This window comes from Rhynchophorus ferrugineus, unplaced genomic scaffold (genome assembly GCF_030347505.1).
Source record: "Rhynchophorus ferrugineus isolate W39M unplaced genomic scaffold, kcgeb_rfMv2 rfM1, whole genome shotgun sequence".
Lineage (NCBI taxonomy): Eukaryota > Metazoa > Arthropoda > Insecta > Coleoptera > Curculionidae > Rhynchophorus > Rhynchophorus ferrugineus.
In genome coordinates, this window is record NW_027472580.1 from 26,830,887 (window position 1) to 26,847,998 (window position 17,112).

The following is a 17,112-nucleotide window of genomic DNA, read 5'->3' on the forward strand; positions in this document are numbered from 1 at the left end:
ATTTGTATATAAGGAATAGGTATACAAGATGGCACAATAAAAATCAATAAATGTATTTGTTTTAACCACAATATTTTTTTGTTTAAAATTTTTTCATATGTAACACTGGCCCAATATATAATTAATATTTCTGAATTAGATTAAAATAAGCCAAATTCATTGATCACACTAGCCTACAAAACTTCAGTAAACAGAACTAACAACAGGTAATTAAATAATAAACTGACTTATCTGATTTACTAAAGTTGAATCCGACTAAAAAAAATAAGTTATATTTTGTGAAAGGGTATTAAACAAAAAAAAATATTATTTTACTAAAAAACTGTTTTATTTTACGTAAAAACCCGTCACAGGAATATACGTGCTTAGTCGTTATTCCGTTTGGACAGTTTATAGCTATTTCTGCCTTAATTTCCATGGTACCCGGTACTACGGAATGGTTCCCCAAATTTTTGTAACTCCATATTCCTATAGTCTATATCTGGTCAAGAAACTGAGCTACTGCAATCTGCCTTTTGTGGCGTTACAGCTTCAGCTGCAATACTTTTGCCCGAACTCCACTTAACTACACCAAGAACCACATCGTGTAACTGCGGAACGATTGCGCCAGTTATAATATGTAAAGGGGTTTAGAAAATAACACTAATAATCTACTTGAAAAAAAATTATTTTATTTCAATGAAAGAAGAGGCGACTCTTTCAATGGGGTTACTAAGCGACACTGAGAGTCTATTAGAAAACAGACCGACCCATCTCACTCGTTCACAATTCAAACCATTCAGGTAGTTTTTTAAAACAGATAGTTGAATAGTCAGAGCCGTATTACATAACATATATGCCTTGAAACGACTAAAAAATTAAGTTATATTGTGTGAAAGGGTATTAAACAAAAAAATATAATTTTACTATATATAATATAAATATATGTATTACGAACGATTTAAACTAAATGAAACTTTTCAAGTCCCATTTTATAAGGATACCTGAAATTGAACTGACTGAACTACAAAAATCAACAAAATATATTTAAAGATATAATATTTAAGTCAAATGAATGTCCTGATACAATAACAATAAAAAATGTTGGTGCACAAGTGAATCTCGAAAGAATATACAATCAAAAAGGCGCTCTAACATATCCTAAAGGTACTAATACAATCTCATTTTAAGACCTTAAACCATTTTTGTAATACAGAACGTGAAATGCCAAACGAGAAAAATAACATAAAATATAATTTCGTGACCCTCACCCCCTCATGCAGAGAAAACGATTTTTAATCCAAATTGGATTTCTGTTGTCGCGGAAAAATAACAACAGATGAATTGCCGATTGAGTAATTGAAACATTTATGTTTTGGACGTATTGAGAGAATATGTACCATTTCGTTTGCGGTAAAACAATTTTCCGCTCATATTTCGGAATATCCAAAAAGACAAACGAAAATGAATAGCACATTTTTTACATTTTGCATCTATTTTAATATTGTTTTTCAGGGTGTTCTAAATATAAATATATGCATAACATCGTTATTATCATCATTCTATATATTTTCTGTTTTTACAAGTTACTTTTTAATTACGTATATTGGATTCTAACTTTTATAAAGAAGTTATTCTTAAACTATTTTTTTAATAATTAAACTTTACATTAGATATGCTTAGTACAATCTTAATTTACAAATTGATGTATTACTACTGTTCTGTTGTACCTGTACTAATAACTTGCAAATTAAAATAAAACTAAACTATTCAAGCTAAGGTTAAGAGTTACTCTTGTTTTTCAGGGTGCTCTAAATATAAATATATGCATAAAATCGTTATTATCAACATTCTATTACTTTAAACTCATTAGATTTTTAAATCTGAAATATCTTTTCTGTTTTTACAAGTTACTTTTTAATTACATATTTTGAATTCTAACTTTTATAAAGAAGTTATTTTTAAACTATTTTTTTAATAATTAAACCTTACGTTAGATATGCTTAGTACAATCTTAATTTACAAATTAATGTATTACTACTGTTCTGTTGTACTTGTATTAATAACTTGCAACTTGCAAATTAAAATAAAACTAAACTATTCTAGCTAAGGTTAAGAGTTACTCTTGTTTTTCAGGGTGTTCTAAATATAAATATAAGCATAACATCGTTATTATCATCATTCTATTGCTTTAAACTCATTAGATTTCAATGATTTTAAATTTCTTTTCTGTTTTTACAAGTTACTTTTTAATTACGTATATTGGATTCTAACTTTTATAAAGAAGTTATTCTTGAACTTTTTTTTTAATAATTAAACTTTACATTAGATATGCTTAGTACAATCTTAATTTACAAATTGATGTATTACTACTGTTCTGTTGTACTTGTACTAATAACTTGCAACTTGCAAATTAAAATAAAACTAAACTATTCAAGCTAAGGTTAAGAGTTACTCTTGTTTTTCAGGGTGTTCTAAATATAAATATATGCATAACATCGTTATTATCAACATTCTATTACTTTAAACTCATTAGATTTTTAAATCTCAGATATCTTTTCTGTTTTTACAAGTTACTTTTTAATTACATATTTTGAATTCTAACTTTTATAAAGAAGTTATTCTAGAACTATTTTTTTATTAATTAAACCTTACATTAGATATGCTTAGTACAATCTTAATTTACAAATTGATGTATTACTACTGTTCTGTTGTACTTGTACTAATAACTTGCAACTTGCAAATTAAAATAAAACTAAACTATTCAAGCTAAGGTTAAGAGTTACTCTTGTTTTTCAGGGTGTTCTAAATATAAATATATGCATAACATCGTTATTATCAACATTCTATTACTTTAAACTCATTAGATTTTTAAATCTCAGATATCTTTTCTGTTTTTACAAGTTACTTTTTAATTACATATTTTGAATTCTAACTTTTATAAAGAAGTTATTCTAGAACTGTTTTTTTATTAATTAGATCTTACATTAGATATGCTTAGTACAATCTTAATTTACAAATTAATTTATTACTACTATTTTAATTAAAATAAATTAAACTATTTCAGCTAAAGTCAAGACTCATACACTATATAAGTTCGTGAATATCGAGTTATTGAGGATATTGATATTCACGATATCCTCAATAATAAAGTTCTTACTATGACTAGCATATATTGTCAAACACCGCCCGATTCCAAGATGATAATTCGTCCATACACAGTGCCAAAAACATTCAGTCTCAGGATAATCGGAATATCGTGAAACATTTTCCCTGACCAGCACAATTGCCAGACCTCAATATAATTGAACCGTTATGGGGAATTTTAGAGGCAGAGTGAGGAGTAGATTTCCTTCTCCAACATCATCGAAGCAATTGACGGATGTTTTGGTACAAAAATGGAACAATATTCCATTGGAAACTATACTCAAATATATTCCACTAAGAATTGCAGGTATTGTAAAGGAAATAATAACTCAAGTTTTTATATTATTTTGTCTGTATATATTTCTATATAATATATAATTCATATTTCTATGTGTAATTCATAAAAATTAAACAACTATTTGTTCTTATAATACATTTATATGATACTGATTCCAAAAACAAAGTAAATACTCTGAATAAAATGACAAAATTAATTAACTGAATGGAGAAATCTTCTATTTGATATACTATTTGCCTATGAAAGATATATATTTGGACCAGCTGAACATGTGAATCCAAATCGTTCCAAGAATTGGTAACATACTCTGTAATCTTAATAGGCTCTACTATCTATTGCCTCATGTAATAAAAAATGTATTAATAAAATTCCTAAATCATCTTATTTTAATTATATAAATTTGCAGTATTGTTATATAGATGCTCTAACTTTAATAAAGTAGAAGTAATTATTTTAATGTCATATATTTTCTATCTAAGCGCCTATTGGTATTACGTTAAAACTAATTATAAAAATTTAGTTAGAGTTAATTTAAAACTACGTCTCGTCATGTCATGTTTCATTAATATACAATCATTTTATATATGCATTGTTTATTATAATATATTTTTATTGGGTCAGTTTAAAAATAGATGAATTACTTGTTAATATAGTTTAGATTTATTTTATAACAAAGTTTTATTTTGTGATTTGGTATCCGTAATAAGAGAATTATAGACATTTTCTAAAATTTGTATTAGAGTTCATTTTAATAGCGGTACATTCTGATATATAAATAGGCTTATTTCTTATTACCAACTTCTGCAATATGGGGCCATATATTAAATAATAATTTCATTTTTTATTTGAGAAAATAACGAACAGATTAGCACTAAACATTTTTTTATAATTGGTTTATTATACTGTCTGAGAGTATATCATCATCATCAATACTTACGTTTTTAAGCTTCAAATCAAACTTTCCAAGAGACAATATTTTACTTACTTTTCATTTATGTTTCAGCTACAATATCTTTATTCGTGCTCTATAAAAATATGATTTTATTACTACTCAGCTATTGTTATTAAAAATTAATATATAATATATATTAATTTAGTTAAACCAAATTAATTATACACAATTATTTGTTAATTTATTTCTAAGGAGATATTATAATCTAGAAATATGAATTTTAGGTATTTTTTCAAGTGGAATATAAGATAAAAACCATATTATTACTATCAATTTTTTACTAGGTAGTTATTAATATTTAAAAGGATACATAATGATGAAGGATGATCTCAAAATAATGATGCCTTCTCATTGATATGTTTATAACTTTCTTAATAATCTAAAATAAAAATAAAAAATTTTTAATCTAGAGAAGTGATGAAAAATAGTTAAACGCTTTATCTGAAAACGAGATTTTTTACAGCTATTATCCAAATTTTTAAAAAAATGTAAAAATTTTGTTATATTTTTACTTTGTACGATAGAAGAATGTATAGAGAAGGCTTACACCAAATTTCAAGTATATCAGTTCAGTAAATCTTGAGATATCAATTCAGTCTCAAAAAATGTATTTTAAGAAATACGCGAAATTTCTTAAAATAATTCAAACCTTGAAAAATCCTCTTAAGAGCATTTTCTTTAAGTGTTAATAAACTTTGAAAATATTTTTAAAAAATCGATTTTTTCAAGTTTCTGTACTAGAATCCCTCATTAAGTGCAGGTAATATCTCTTAAAGTGTTCAAACTTTTATGATAATAATTTGAAGATACAGATGTGGCTATCAAAATATTTCTTCTTTTCTACAAATATTCGTTACAACTACAACACAAAAATAGGTTTAAATTTTATATATTTGATGATGGATATTCGATTTTCATAAACTTTTAGCAGCCCTGCGAAAGAAAAAGTGTATCTGTTATAGGCTCAATTACCTTGTAATACTTAGGTAAATAAAATGCACCAATTGTAATTTTGAAGTTTATTTTAATAACTTTACAAACCTATAAGCACATCCAACTGCAATACTTCATCAAGTATTTTACAAAATTTGTGTTTAGACATGCTACATATTAAGTGTTCCTATGAATTCTTACACTAGATCTCTGCTTAGTGTATTTTACTTTACTTGACTTTACTGGCAACATTTGGGTAAATGCATAGTCCATAAACAAGTATTTCGAAATGTGCTTCGAAACTTCTGTTTGCCATAACACACACTGTATGCTGAAAAACTTGATTAAATCAAATTGTTTAATCAAACATAAATATCAGTAACCATAGTGGGATTTGATTGGCACTTATCTTGAATTTAATTAATATATTTCTTTGCATTTTGAGAATATATGGTCGTCAATAGTGAACAACAGTGAATGTTGAGTGTCGTTTTGTAAAAATATATAACTAAACCGACTAAACCCGTCACATTATATTAAATATAATTTTCCATTTTATTTAGAACTGACTGACAAAAAAAAACAAAATTATTAGGCACACATATAATAAACAGAACATAACCTCAAATGTTATCAATAGTGTTATTTACCTCGATATTATGTTAATTACACTAGACATAATTAAAGGTAATTTAAATAGTAAATACTTACATTATATTATGGTGGTATTATTACTATATACTGGCTGGTTCGCGCCTTGTAAGATTTAACCACATTTTTCTACCTTTGAATGAAAATACACAACTTGTTTAAAGTGTGACCATTACACCATGGATACACATTGGAATGCCAATAATTCTAATACAAAATTATTAAAATAATGTATAAATAAGACCATACAAACCGTCTTATGCGACCAAAACAACCACGTCACGCGCAGATTTGGAGGGTTTTAGAGCGCATTTAAAATTACACTATTTCGACATAAATTTTTCATTAAATCAGAAATAATTTTATTAAGTAGTTTTTCAAAAATAGTCACCTATTGTATTTTGTATATGATTAACACTAAACTTTCTCTTTTGTAGGATGACAGATTCAATCACGATATCGACACCCTCACAGGCTACAGGACTAAAACGCTGCTTTGTATGCCTATTAAAGACACCAGCGGCGATGTCATCGGAGTTGCTCAGGTAAGCGCAATAATTATACCGTCGAATACCAGACCGCACAGATCCGGTAGATGTATCCAGCGTCCAGGGACAATATCCAAGTGCACGATTGCCGAACCGTAAATATCTCAAAAGGAAACGGGGGTCTATTTTTAGTTAGGGAAAATAGCGCCAGCGGTGTCATGCCAAGTCTGACCGTCTACTTACGATTGGGCCAATCTAGATGTTTTGCCAAGTTTTTAATGAATTTCCACACGATGTCGTTGCAGCTTTGGCGCTGCTGCCATCCGATTGTTTCCAAACCAAGGGCATGCCTCATTTGTTTACCGATCGACAGTTCCAAGAAGACGACCGGTTTTGATTTTTTTATTTTTACTTGGTGCACACTAATGCAAAACTAAAATTTCAGTTATTAATGAAGGATATTATATCAGTTAAAGCTAATGTTTCAAAAATTATGGTGGCACTACCTAAAATATTATCACTAATTGAAAGCAAGGCAACACTAGATCTGCAGTTCACTCAAAATTCCTTTAATTTCTTTAAATCTAACCTTTAAATACGTATGCCTTTATTTTACCAGAAACTTTTTTTCACTTTTGGATCTCATGATATGAAAATAGTGATTCTGAAGATAGTTTTTTTTATATTAGTTTAAATAAAAATAATGAACATTATAACGTCAAAATATTATCAAAATCACACTGAGGAACTTAAGGAAACTGCTAGAAAATATACCCTATAGAGCCGTCATGAAGTACATAGAGAAGCTCTTACCAGGTGTACCGGAAAGTCATGACTGGTTTTTTTTCGAAAAAAACTAGATAATTTACAAGAAAATGGAAAAAAATTATTTATTCAAAATGTTAGCAATTTGATTGTATACATCTTGTCCATTTTTCAGACCATTGAGCAAAACCATTCATCGACCTATTTTCCAACTTCTTCGAAATTGGCGAGGTGCCGTTCTACTAGCGCGTGTTGAATTGATGCCGAAAGTGTATAATCGACCAGGGCAAGGTCTGGAGATTCAAATTGATCATTTGTTGTTGGTAGCGATGACTATTAAATGTTTTACCAAGTTTAAACAGTTCGTAATACATCACACCTCTCTGCTCCCACCAAACTCGGAACATTATTTTGCAACCAAAATTATTTGGCCTTGAAGTAGATCGGCCAGTTTACCCAGGTGATAATAACGATTTTTTGCGCTTAAAGTTTTCAAAATAAATCCACTTTTCATCCCTCGTCACCATTCGATGCAGAATTGACTTCCTGCTAATCGTTTATTGGGCCACATTTAACGTTTCTGCCAATTGTTTTTGAATTTCAGTTGGGTCTTCATCCAATAACTCTTGCAGTTTCGCATCTTCAAACTGTTTCGGTCTACCAGAACGTTATTTTTTTTACACATCGAAATCACCATTTTTTAACTTTCGCAACACACCTCACGTGTTTTTAAGGTTGCTCACTGTGATTTTTTACCAGCAAACGAGAACTTTCAGCATCTTTAAATGAGAAAGGTATTACGTACCGCAAATGCACTTTTTCAGTTATAAAACTTGACATTTTAAAGAAGTATAAATCGATGATGGTGTTACTTTCGCAAAATATTACATATATAGCTTTGAAGCTGTATGTCAGTAGAATAAAATAGCATATGCGTCAAATCATAACGCTGCATACTTAAGTCTAATGGCATCTGTTAGAAAAACCGGTAATGACTTTCCGGTATATGGGTAATTGTGTATTGTAGAATAATACAAGGTATTATCCATTATTGGTCGCTACATCCTGTCATCTTTCACTAATTTGGCATTGCTCTACAAAAACTAAATTAAAATTATAAACAAGCACATAGAAATCTATAATCAACATTTTTATGACATTACTCATCGCTGGTTATGGTCTTTGCTGTTGATACTTTCAAACATTTTAATTCGCATCATTGGCACTTCATAGCAGTAAAATATTAATAAAGGCATTTGTATGGCGGCCATTACAAACGGATGAATATCTAAGCCGGCGCATACCGTTCCGTACGCAATAGTTGTAAATTGAACGAACGAAACCAACCAACATTTGAATCGAAAAATTTCCAGACGTCGCCGACGCAACGTTGTATTTTGTTATTTAATTTTCAATTTATATTTAAGCCTCCCCGCAGGATTAACTCGGCAAATTGAAAAAGAAAATTGAGGACTGGGGCACTTTTTCACCAGCTGAAAATTGCAGAATAACAGAATTTGAATAATAGAGTATGTGGTGGTGGTCTTCAAAGTAGACCCGAATTAAATTGGTGCTATACTAAATTAGTTTCTCTTTGCTAGCTCGTTTTTTTTAGACGAGAAAATACTAGTAGTATTATGGTTTAATGACAGTTTAATGAAAAAAGATCATTTAGGACCATGAGTTCTAAAAAAAATTATAAAAAAATGTTAGTATAGTAAATTCTTATTCTTCTGTATAGTAAGAACTTTTCTATGCAAAACATTAGAATGTATTTGTTCAATAAAAAATATGTATGACCGGGCATTGGCATTATGAATTTAGTTTATTCGAATTTTATTTATTCTGCACAGTTCTGGTACTTAGTTTATGAAATATGAAAGGGTTTAACACACAAAAACTATTAATTTGCTAAAAACACTATAATATTTTAAAGAAAAAAGATGCCGGTTATCTAATGGCAATACAACACGACCCTGAAGATTTAAATCTATTCGAATATATATCCAAATGCCGATATCTAGGCGTTTCACTCATCACTATCATTCAATCTTAAGATAAGCACCGTCTTCCAATAAACGTAAGCACAATTTTCGTAGTCAAGCTCGTAGTTTCGTAATTAGAGTACCTTATGGCTAAAAGTCTTTAAGCACCTTTAATATACCTTTTGTAACCTTACAGTTTCAGCTGCGAGACTTTTGCCCGAACTCCACTTAACCACACCTAGGAATGCTTCGAATAACTGCGGAATTATTATCATTCCAAGTTAAAAGTTTCCAATTATAAATTTCCATTTATAAAATGAGAAAGGGGTTTAAAGCACAAAAACTATTTTATTTTATGGAGAAAAGAGGCGATTTTTTGAACGACGATACAAAACGACAGTTATTATTTAAAACTATTCGAACATAAACCAAACTGTCTCGATATTTCACTCATCACCACCGTTTAGTCTTAGCATTAAGTCTCATCTTTGAATACACCGTTTTCGTACTCAGGCCCGTCGGCCCGTCAGACACATCACCAGCGGTTAATGTGTGAGAATTATACTATATTTCTCTTCCTTCGCCGCAGGTGCTCGAAAAATATCTTCCTAGCATTTCAAAAAAAAACATCAAGTCTAGTCTGCCTCAAGGTTTCCTCCTGGTCCCCACCCTGTTTAACTTTTACATGGCGGACCTCAAAAACAACTAGACTACACAATTCAGTCGTTAAAATCTTGGAGCTACCCTCTTAAAACCCGTACTTTCTGTCGCTGGAGTGGAAAAAGTGGAGAAATCCACAATCGCATAATTTCAAATGGCCAAGTACCTAGGTCTACTCTTCAACCGTAATCGTCTCAAATACTGCGTGCCTTTCAAAAAAAGAAACGGAATAGCTAAGGTTCCGTACCTACGGATATCACTTACTGCATGTCCTTTAATCAAATACTTATTATACAACATGTTTATTCGATTCGTTGTTGTCTACGTATCATATGTATACTTCAAAATGGTCTCGACCAGACAGGTGAAACGATCACAATCAGGAACTACCAGATTCACCAAAAGTCCGGCGCACCGCTAATCTTGACATTTATTTACCACTTATTCACGAAATCTCAATTAAATTCAAAACAATTTTTATCAGGAACTAACTACTGATGGGAAAATATACATCATAAACATCCCACCTGGCCCTCATACCTCCTCAAGGTTATCCAATTCCGGGTATCTTTTTTCAAGCCGAAGTAATACTCTGAAGGGGGTTTTAGTGAAGTCGTCCTACATATCCCAACCAAAAACTCATGGGTGGGTCTCCCAAGCTGGGTATACATAATAAATTTTCCTCCTGATGAAGCCAAAAAGAAATGTCTCCCTCTCTCTCTTTACCTTAACGTATATTAATGTCAGATAAATAAGTAAAAATTAACCACTGTGTTCGTTCCCGTATAAAGTTCGAAAATAATAATAAGTGGCCTTTATTAAATCAAGTAAATATTAGAACATTAGTTAGAACACTATAGTGGATGTCTATTTACATCTATCTTTTTTATAATGTAACTTAAATACTGATATAGCTTTAACTCCAGATGATATGCTGCACATCTTATGGTACTGTCAACCGTGGATTACTAACGCGATCGACACAGACCCATATGAAGTTGAAACTAAACAGTTACTTAATAAACTCTATGGAGACCTTTTTAGAGATCAAGACTGATTTAGCATCATCAATCTCTATATCATTATTCTAGTTATTCACAAAGGCAGTTGAAAATTCGAAATAGTTTTATAAATTGCTTTAAGATAAGAGTAAGGTAATGTGATTGTAAAATCAAACAAAAATTTGGAACTAGTAGATCGGAGAATTTCTGAGAAAGTAATATTATCTTAAGTGATAATAATGTTAAAATAAACTCGTACTAAAACCTAAGCAACTCTATTATGTATCTAAAACCAAAACGAGAGAAAAATCCTCTAAATTCCTGTTAACAGTTGTTCGATTACATATAATTTTACTTTTTGTTTGAATATATTTCTATACATTTCTTTATTATGGTTTCATTTTCTTGTTTGCCCTATACATTTTTCATCTTATAATGCTTACCATTACTTTAAGTAGCTCTTGAAAATCGGCCTGCAATTTATCATAGAGCTTTCGTATGCACTCTCATGCCCTTTTTTTTTTTATCTCCGAACCATATTAAAACCCGAGTATTTGCGAAATTAAATTCTGAATTATGCAAGTGGCTTCGTATCGTGGAGAAATTGCTTTTTGGGGAGCTTAAATGCAAGCAGAAGGCTTTTCTGCTTCGTCATCAGTAATTTAGTCGCAACGAAAATGGGACCGTTCATAATAAAAAGGCCAACAAACTCGGAAAACTTAAATTTAATATATTATAACAAATATAATGTAGACCGTGTATTTATTTGATTTTAATTGACTTTTTTTTTCTTTCCAGGTTATCAATAAGATGGGCGATCAACCGTTTAGTAAACAAGACGAGGAAGTATTCTCCAGTTATTTGCAGTTTTGTGGAATCGGTTTGAGAAACGCTCACTTGTACGAAAAGTCCCAGTTGGAGATCAAGAGAAATCAAGTGCTATTAGACCTAGCCAGAATGATTTTCGAGGAGCAATCTACCATTGAGCATGTCGTTTTCAGAATATTGACTCATACGCAGAGTTTAATTCAATGTCAGCGTGTTCAGGTATGTTTATATAAAATCAGCTTCACATATGGTTTATCTAAAATAATCAGATATTTGTTTTTAATGTTATTATTGAGCTGATGTGACGGAAAATCGGAAGTCGTTCAGTGCAAAAGCCATTGTTTGCTTTTTAAGCATTAACCATATCATATGATAAGTCGTAGAAATATTATATGCAACTACTTCTACGGTGTAACGGTTAGAGCGTTCAGCACACTCGTGAAGATCGTGAGTTGGATTCCCGGTGGGGACAACAACCTTTTGTTGTTGTTCTAATTCGGTCAGAACATTTCTCAAGTCTCTTGGGCTAAATAGCGGACCACTAGGTCTGAAGCGTTCATTAATTGTTTCTTTATTTCTATATTTCCTCGTACGAACTGCACCTTTACTTGGCCCGCCCACTGTAATACTTAATAATATAACTGCGTAATTTATTGAGTAAATAACTAACCCTAAAAAGAGAAAAATAAAATATTTTTAACAAAAAAAATTGAACCGATTTCAAAAAATAAATAAAGAACTCACTAAAAGGTAACAAATAATGAAACCTAGATGTTTAAACACAAAAAAACATTTTAAAATAAAATATGTACATAATAATCGTTGTAATTTGATTTTGCATTCTTGCCAGGAATAATCACAAATATTAAACAATCACAAACATAAATTTACGACCATGTCCCATCAGGAGTTACTATACGACTGAATTACATTATCTTTTACTTATCATCAACTTAATATTATAATTCTCTAAAGGCAATACTAGACATTTAAAATCATTATATAACTTTAATGACAAAATAAAGGATATAATCCTCAGAACAATTTTACATTTCTCTGTAAATTATTCTTCTACATTCTAGTACAAGCGCATTCACCAAAACAGATTTATCTTGACAAAACAGGGCAAAATATTTTTACATCTGTAAACCTAATTCTTGGCGGAGAGCAAGAAAACAATCAGGTTGAAACGAAGCAAAACAAATACGTTTGTACCGCAACCGAACACGAATAACTTAAGCAATTCGGTTTTGACTGGCGCGCCAGATTGACAGAACTCTCCCTCCGGGATATAAATGGATACCCTGAACGGTAAATTTCCCAGATTGATGAGAGGTTTCAGCGGCACGGGGGGAATTGGGTTAGAAAACCGCATTACGATACGTTCCCGACTGGTTATGCGAGCGACGGGAAGCTACCCCAACAACTCATCCCCTTCTCCTGTTCATCCTTTATAATCTTAGATACAAGGGCAGTTGAGATATAGTGCAATAAAATTGTTCATATTTCATTATATTAAAACAGAAATGTCTTATTAGATATAAAAAGTGATTGAACTAATTGTTAGGATTTGTAATTCCATTGATTAATTACTTACTAGTGATCGTCCCTGTGGTGGACCACAATATTAATTTAATCATGTTTCTCTCATAACATAGTAAAGGAAATAATTTAAAAATGATACATTAGTAAAACTTGTTTTCACAGTAAGATCAAAAATGTATTTGATAATAACTAAAATAGTAAATGTATATAAAAACATATTAAAATAACACTTACTAACCCTTTTTAAAGGGAATTTAATTCCATCTATTTTCCAACTTTCAATAATCAACAAATATTGATAAGTTTAAATTACCACACCACTGAACATTATAGCAAAGTATCATAAGTAAACCTAGATTCAGAACTGTAACATCTTCAGAGCATCAAATATAAGTATATATGATTAACACAATATCGAACATAATTAGGTAATTTATATTTTACAATTTAAACATGCATATCAAAGGAATGTGATGAATGAATGTAAATGTGTTCCCTCTCCTGTAAATTATTTTAGTTTTGTCTTATGTCCCACAACCCAGGAACTAACAACTCACCAACAAATGAGGAGTTAAAATTCTATGAAGCTATTTTATAATTATTAATATTCTTTACAACATTCATTTTAACTTTCGGTGTACAAATTAATGTATTGGAAATGAAAGTTTTGATGAAAAAGAATATTTACATCCAAGTGGTCTAAAATGTTACTATATTGGATTTAAAGTAATTGTAAAAAATCTCGTCCATTTTAATGAGATACACAAACTCATTTTTAAAGTGGAATTTGAATTTGTTCCAAATATTACTAACATTCTCTAACTGGATGCCTAATGGCTTCTTAAAGAGAAATTTATTCTCCCCCCTTTCTTAAAAATCTAACGAGGAGTACCCTCTTGCAAAGAAATTTCTATTGAAGATTGCTATTGGCATTATTATTGGCTATTGGGAAATATTCTGTCCAGAGCGAAATACAAAAGATGCCATATTTCACTTTCTTTGTTGATAATGGTCAGTTATTAATAGTAGTAAATGAAAGAAGACAATATATATGATATAATCATTAAAATATTTGTCTTAGAGAAAGTTTCGACCCCGAAAAGAGTTCAAAAGCTGCCCTCGTATGTAAGCAATTTTATGGTGTATATAAACAAATTAGTCCTTATAATTTAACTAATTTACCACTAATTAGAAAGCAAACAAAATTTACAATTAAAACTGTACAATATTTACTAACGAGGAATCTTAAGGTTTTATAACTAATTGAAAGTAAAAAAAAACATCAATTAATACGTCCGTTAGTGTACATGAACTTCCTGATCAATAGCTAAAATTTGTTCGGTGCCTGACCTTCATTTCCTTCCTACATCAAGATAAATTATTGGTCCAATATAAATTTATGGGCGAATGTACATTTGCTTTATAAATCATTGACACTGAAGGATTTATTGGACTTTGAGAGCAAATTTAATCAGGTTTTTGGCTTTTTACGCCATTTGCTACCCTTTCAGGCAGGGGTGAAATTTAAATTAGTCTTCACTTTAGTGCCACACTCGAGACATTGAAAGACATTTTATGAGAGAAATCAGGTTCGGCTCATGCTCAGGCGGATATCAATTTAATTTATTCTACCAGGGATTGTTAATAAGTATCCATTATTTCTTTAAAGTTAAAAGTACTTTTAGCCCTTCTTTAATCTACAATTTTATTACAATATAATTTCATTTGTTTTTTTTTTCAGATACTGTTAATGCAACAAGGTTCAAAGATCAGTTTTTCCAGGGTTTTTGATTTCGAAGCGAATGATTTAAATGGCGAAGATGGTGAATCGCGTACCAGGTAAATTGCAATATTTTTTAATTTTAATTCAAATTTAATCGTATTAATTCTTTCAATTTCTTTATCTTAAAATTATTGTTTTTTAGCCCATTTGAAAGTCGTTTTCCAATCAATATTGGCATTACTGGATACGTCGCTACCACAGGAGAGGTACTTAATTTTAAAAACAAGCAAACCGAACCATAAATAATCTATAATTATTTTTTGTAGACCGTTAACATCATCCAGGCGTATGATGATCCTCGTTTCGACCAAACCGTTGATGAAGGTACAGGTTTCAAGCACAAAACCATCCTTTGTATGGCCATCAAGAACTCATCAGGTGATATCATCGGTGTTATACAGCTGATCAACAAATTTGATGACTTACATTTTACCAAAAATGATGAAAATTTTGTTGAAGTATGTCTTATGCTTAAATTAGATTATCATGATTGTAACACGAAATTTCTTTCTTGTTAAGGCGTTTGCAATTTTCTGTGGTATGGGAATCCACAATACCCATATGTATGAGAAGGCTATGGTCGCTATTGCTAAACAGAACGTTACTTTAGAGGTTCTTTCGTACCATATTACAGCCAGCTCAGAAAGTGCCCAGAAATTAAGAGTAAGTTTTACTGTATATTGTTACTTGATCATTGGCTGAAGATAGAATTTTATTTCAGCGAATGCTTGTTTCATCTGCTGCAAACTACAGACTGTACAGTTTTGATTTTGACGATATAAATATGGATGATGACGAAACTCTCACAGTAAGTTTTTTTTTAATCAGTGACACTCTAGTTAATTCATATTTAAGTTAACAACATATACTGTTAAATAATATCAAAACGTTAAAGATGTGTCCTCTAATATTTTTTTAAAACAGTATTATCAAATGGTCAAGTCGCTGCGTGGTTTAGTTTATGAAACGCTGTCATTTACTAAAACTTTCATAGATTTAACTTTATTTCAAAATTGATTTGTTTCAGGCTTGCATTCGAATGTTCTTAGACCTGGACTTGGTTGAACATTTTCATATTGACTACGAAGTTTTATGCCGTTGGTTATGTTCTGTAAAGAAAAACTATCGTAATGTTACCTATCATAACTGGAGGCATGCGTTCAACGTTGCCCAAATGATGTTTGCCATTGTTACTGTGAGTTAGATTATTTCTAATGAAATTTTTTGCTAATATGTTTTGTTTCATTTGATAGTCAACCCAATGGTGGAAAATATTTGGTGAAATTGAGTGTTTGGCATTACTAATAGCCTGTCTGTGTCACGACTTAGATCACAGAGGAACAAATAACTCTTTCCAGATCAAGTAATTAATCTAAAATTATGAAAATAAAACAAGTCTATAAAAACATAATATTTTAGGGCATCATCTCCACTAGCACAACTCTACTCCACATCAACAATGGAGCACCATCACTTTGATCAGTGTATCATGATTTTAAATTCTCCAGGAAACCAAATTCTGGCAAATATGTCTCCAGAAGAATATTCTCGAGTAATTAAGGTTTTAGAAGAAGCAATTTTATCTACAGATTTGGCTGTGTATTTTAGGTAAATTACTAAATATTGTCAAAAGTGTTCATTGTACACTGTTAGTAATTAGATAAATGTTATACCGTCACATTAAAATATTTCCATATATCATATTCTTGTCTATTTTACAGGAAAAGAGGAGCTTTCTTTAATATAATCCGTGATGGGCCGTGTTGGACGATGGAAGAACATCGTGACCTCCTTAGAGGGATGTTAATGACAGTTTGCGATTTAGCCGCAATCACCAAGCCGTGGGATATTGAGAAACGTGTTGCCGAACTCGTATCTTCTGAATTCTTTGAACAAGGAGACATCGAAAGAGAAAAACTTAACATTACACCAATTGTAAGTAATCATTTCTTGATAGTTTTGTTTTTAAATAAAAACGCTTCTGTTTTTGTTAAAGGATATAATGAACAGAGAAAAAGAAGATCAGCTACCATTAATGCAAGTTGGTTTTATTGACTCTATTTGCCTTCCAATTTATGAGGTAAGAATATTTAATTA

The 17,112-nt window shown here is 30.5% G+C and overlaps 1 protein-coding gene across 7 annotated transcripts in view; it reads left to right on the forward strand.

Moving 5' to 3' along the window:
- Positions 1-17,112, forward strand: part of Pde11 (Phosphodiesterase 11) — a 456,074-nt gene that overhangs the window by 437,058 nt on the left and 1,904 nt on the right. For all 7 annotated transcript variants that reach the window (XM_076419154.1, XM_076419157.1, XM_076419153.1 and 4 more), the window contains 12 exons: positions 6,398-6,505; positions 11,658-11,906; positions 14,974-15,071; positions 15,158-15,221; positions 15,282-15,473; positions 15,535-15,678; positions 15,737-15,823; positions 16,043-16,210; positions 16,269-16,378; positions 16,435-16,623; positions 16,737-16,950; positions 17,012-17,095. In XM_076419154.1, coding sequence (XP_076275269.1) covers positions 6,398-6,505; positions 11,658-11,906; positions 14,974-15,071; positions 15,158-15,221; positions 15,282-15,473; positions 15,535-15,678; positions 15,737-15,823; positions 16,043-16,210; positions 16,269-16,378; positions 16,435-16,623; positions 16,737-16,950; positions 17,012-17,095 — 1,707 coding nt within the window. The remainder of the gene's footprint in view (positions 1-6,397; positions 6,506-11,657; positions 11,907-14,973; positions 15,072-15,157; positions 15,222-15,281; positions 15,474-15,534; positions 15,679-15,736; positions 15,824-16,042; positions 16,211-16,268; positions 16,379-16,434; positions 16,624-16,736; positions 16,951-17,011; positions 17,096-17,112) is intronic.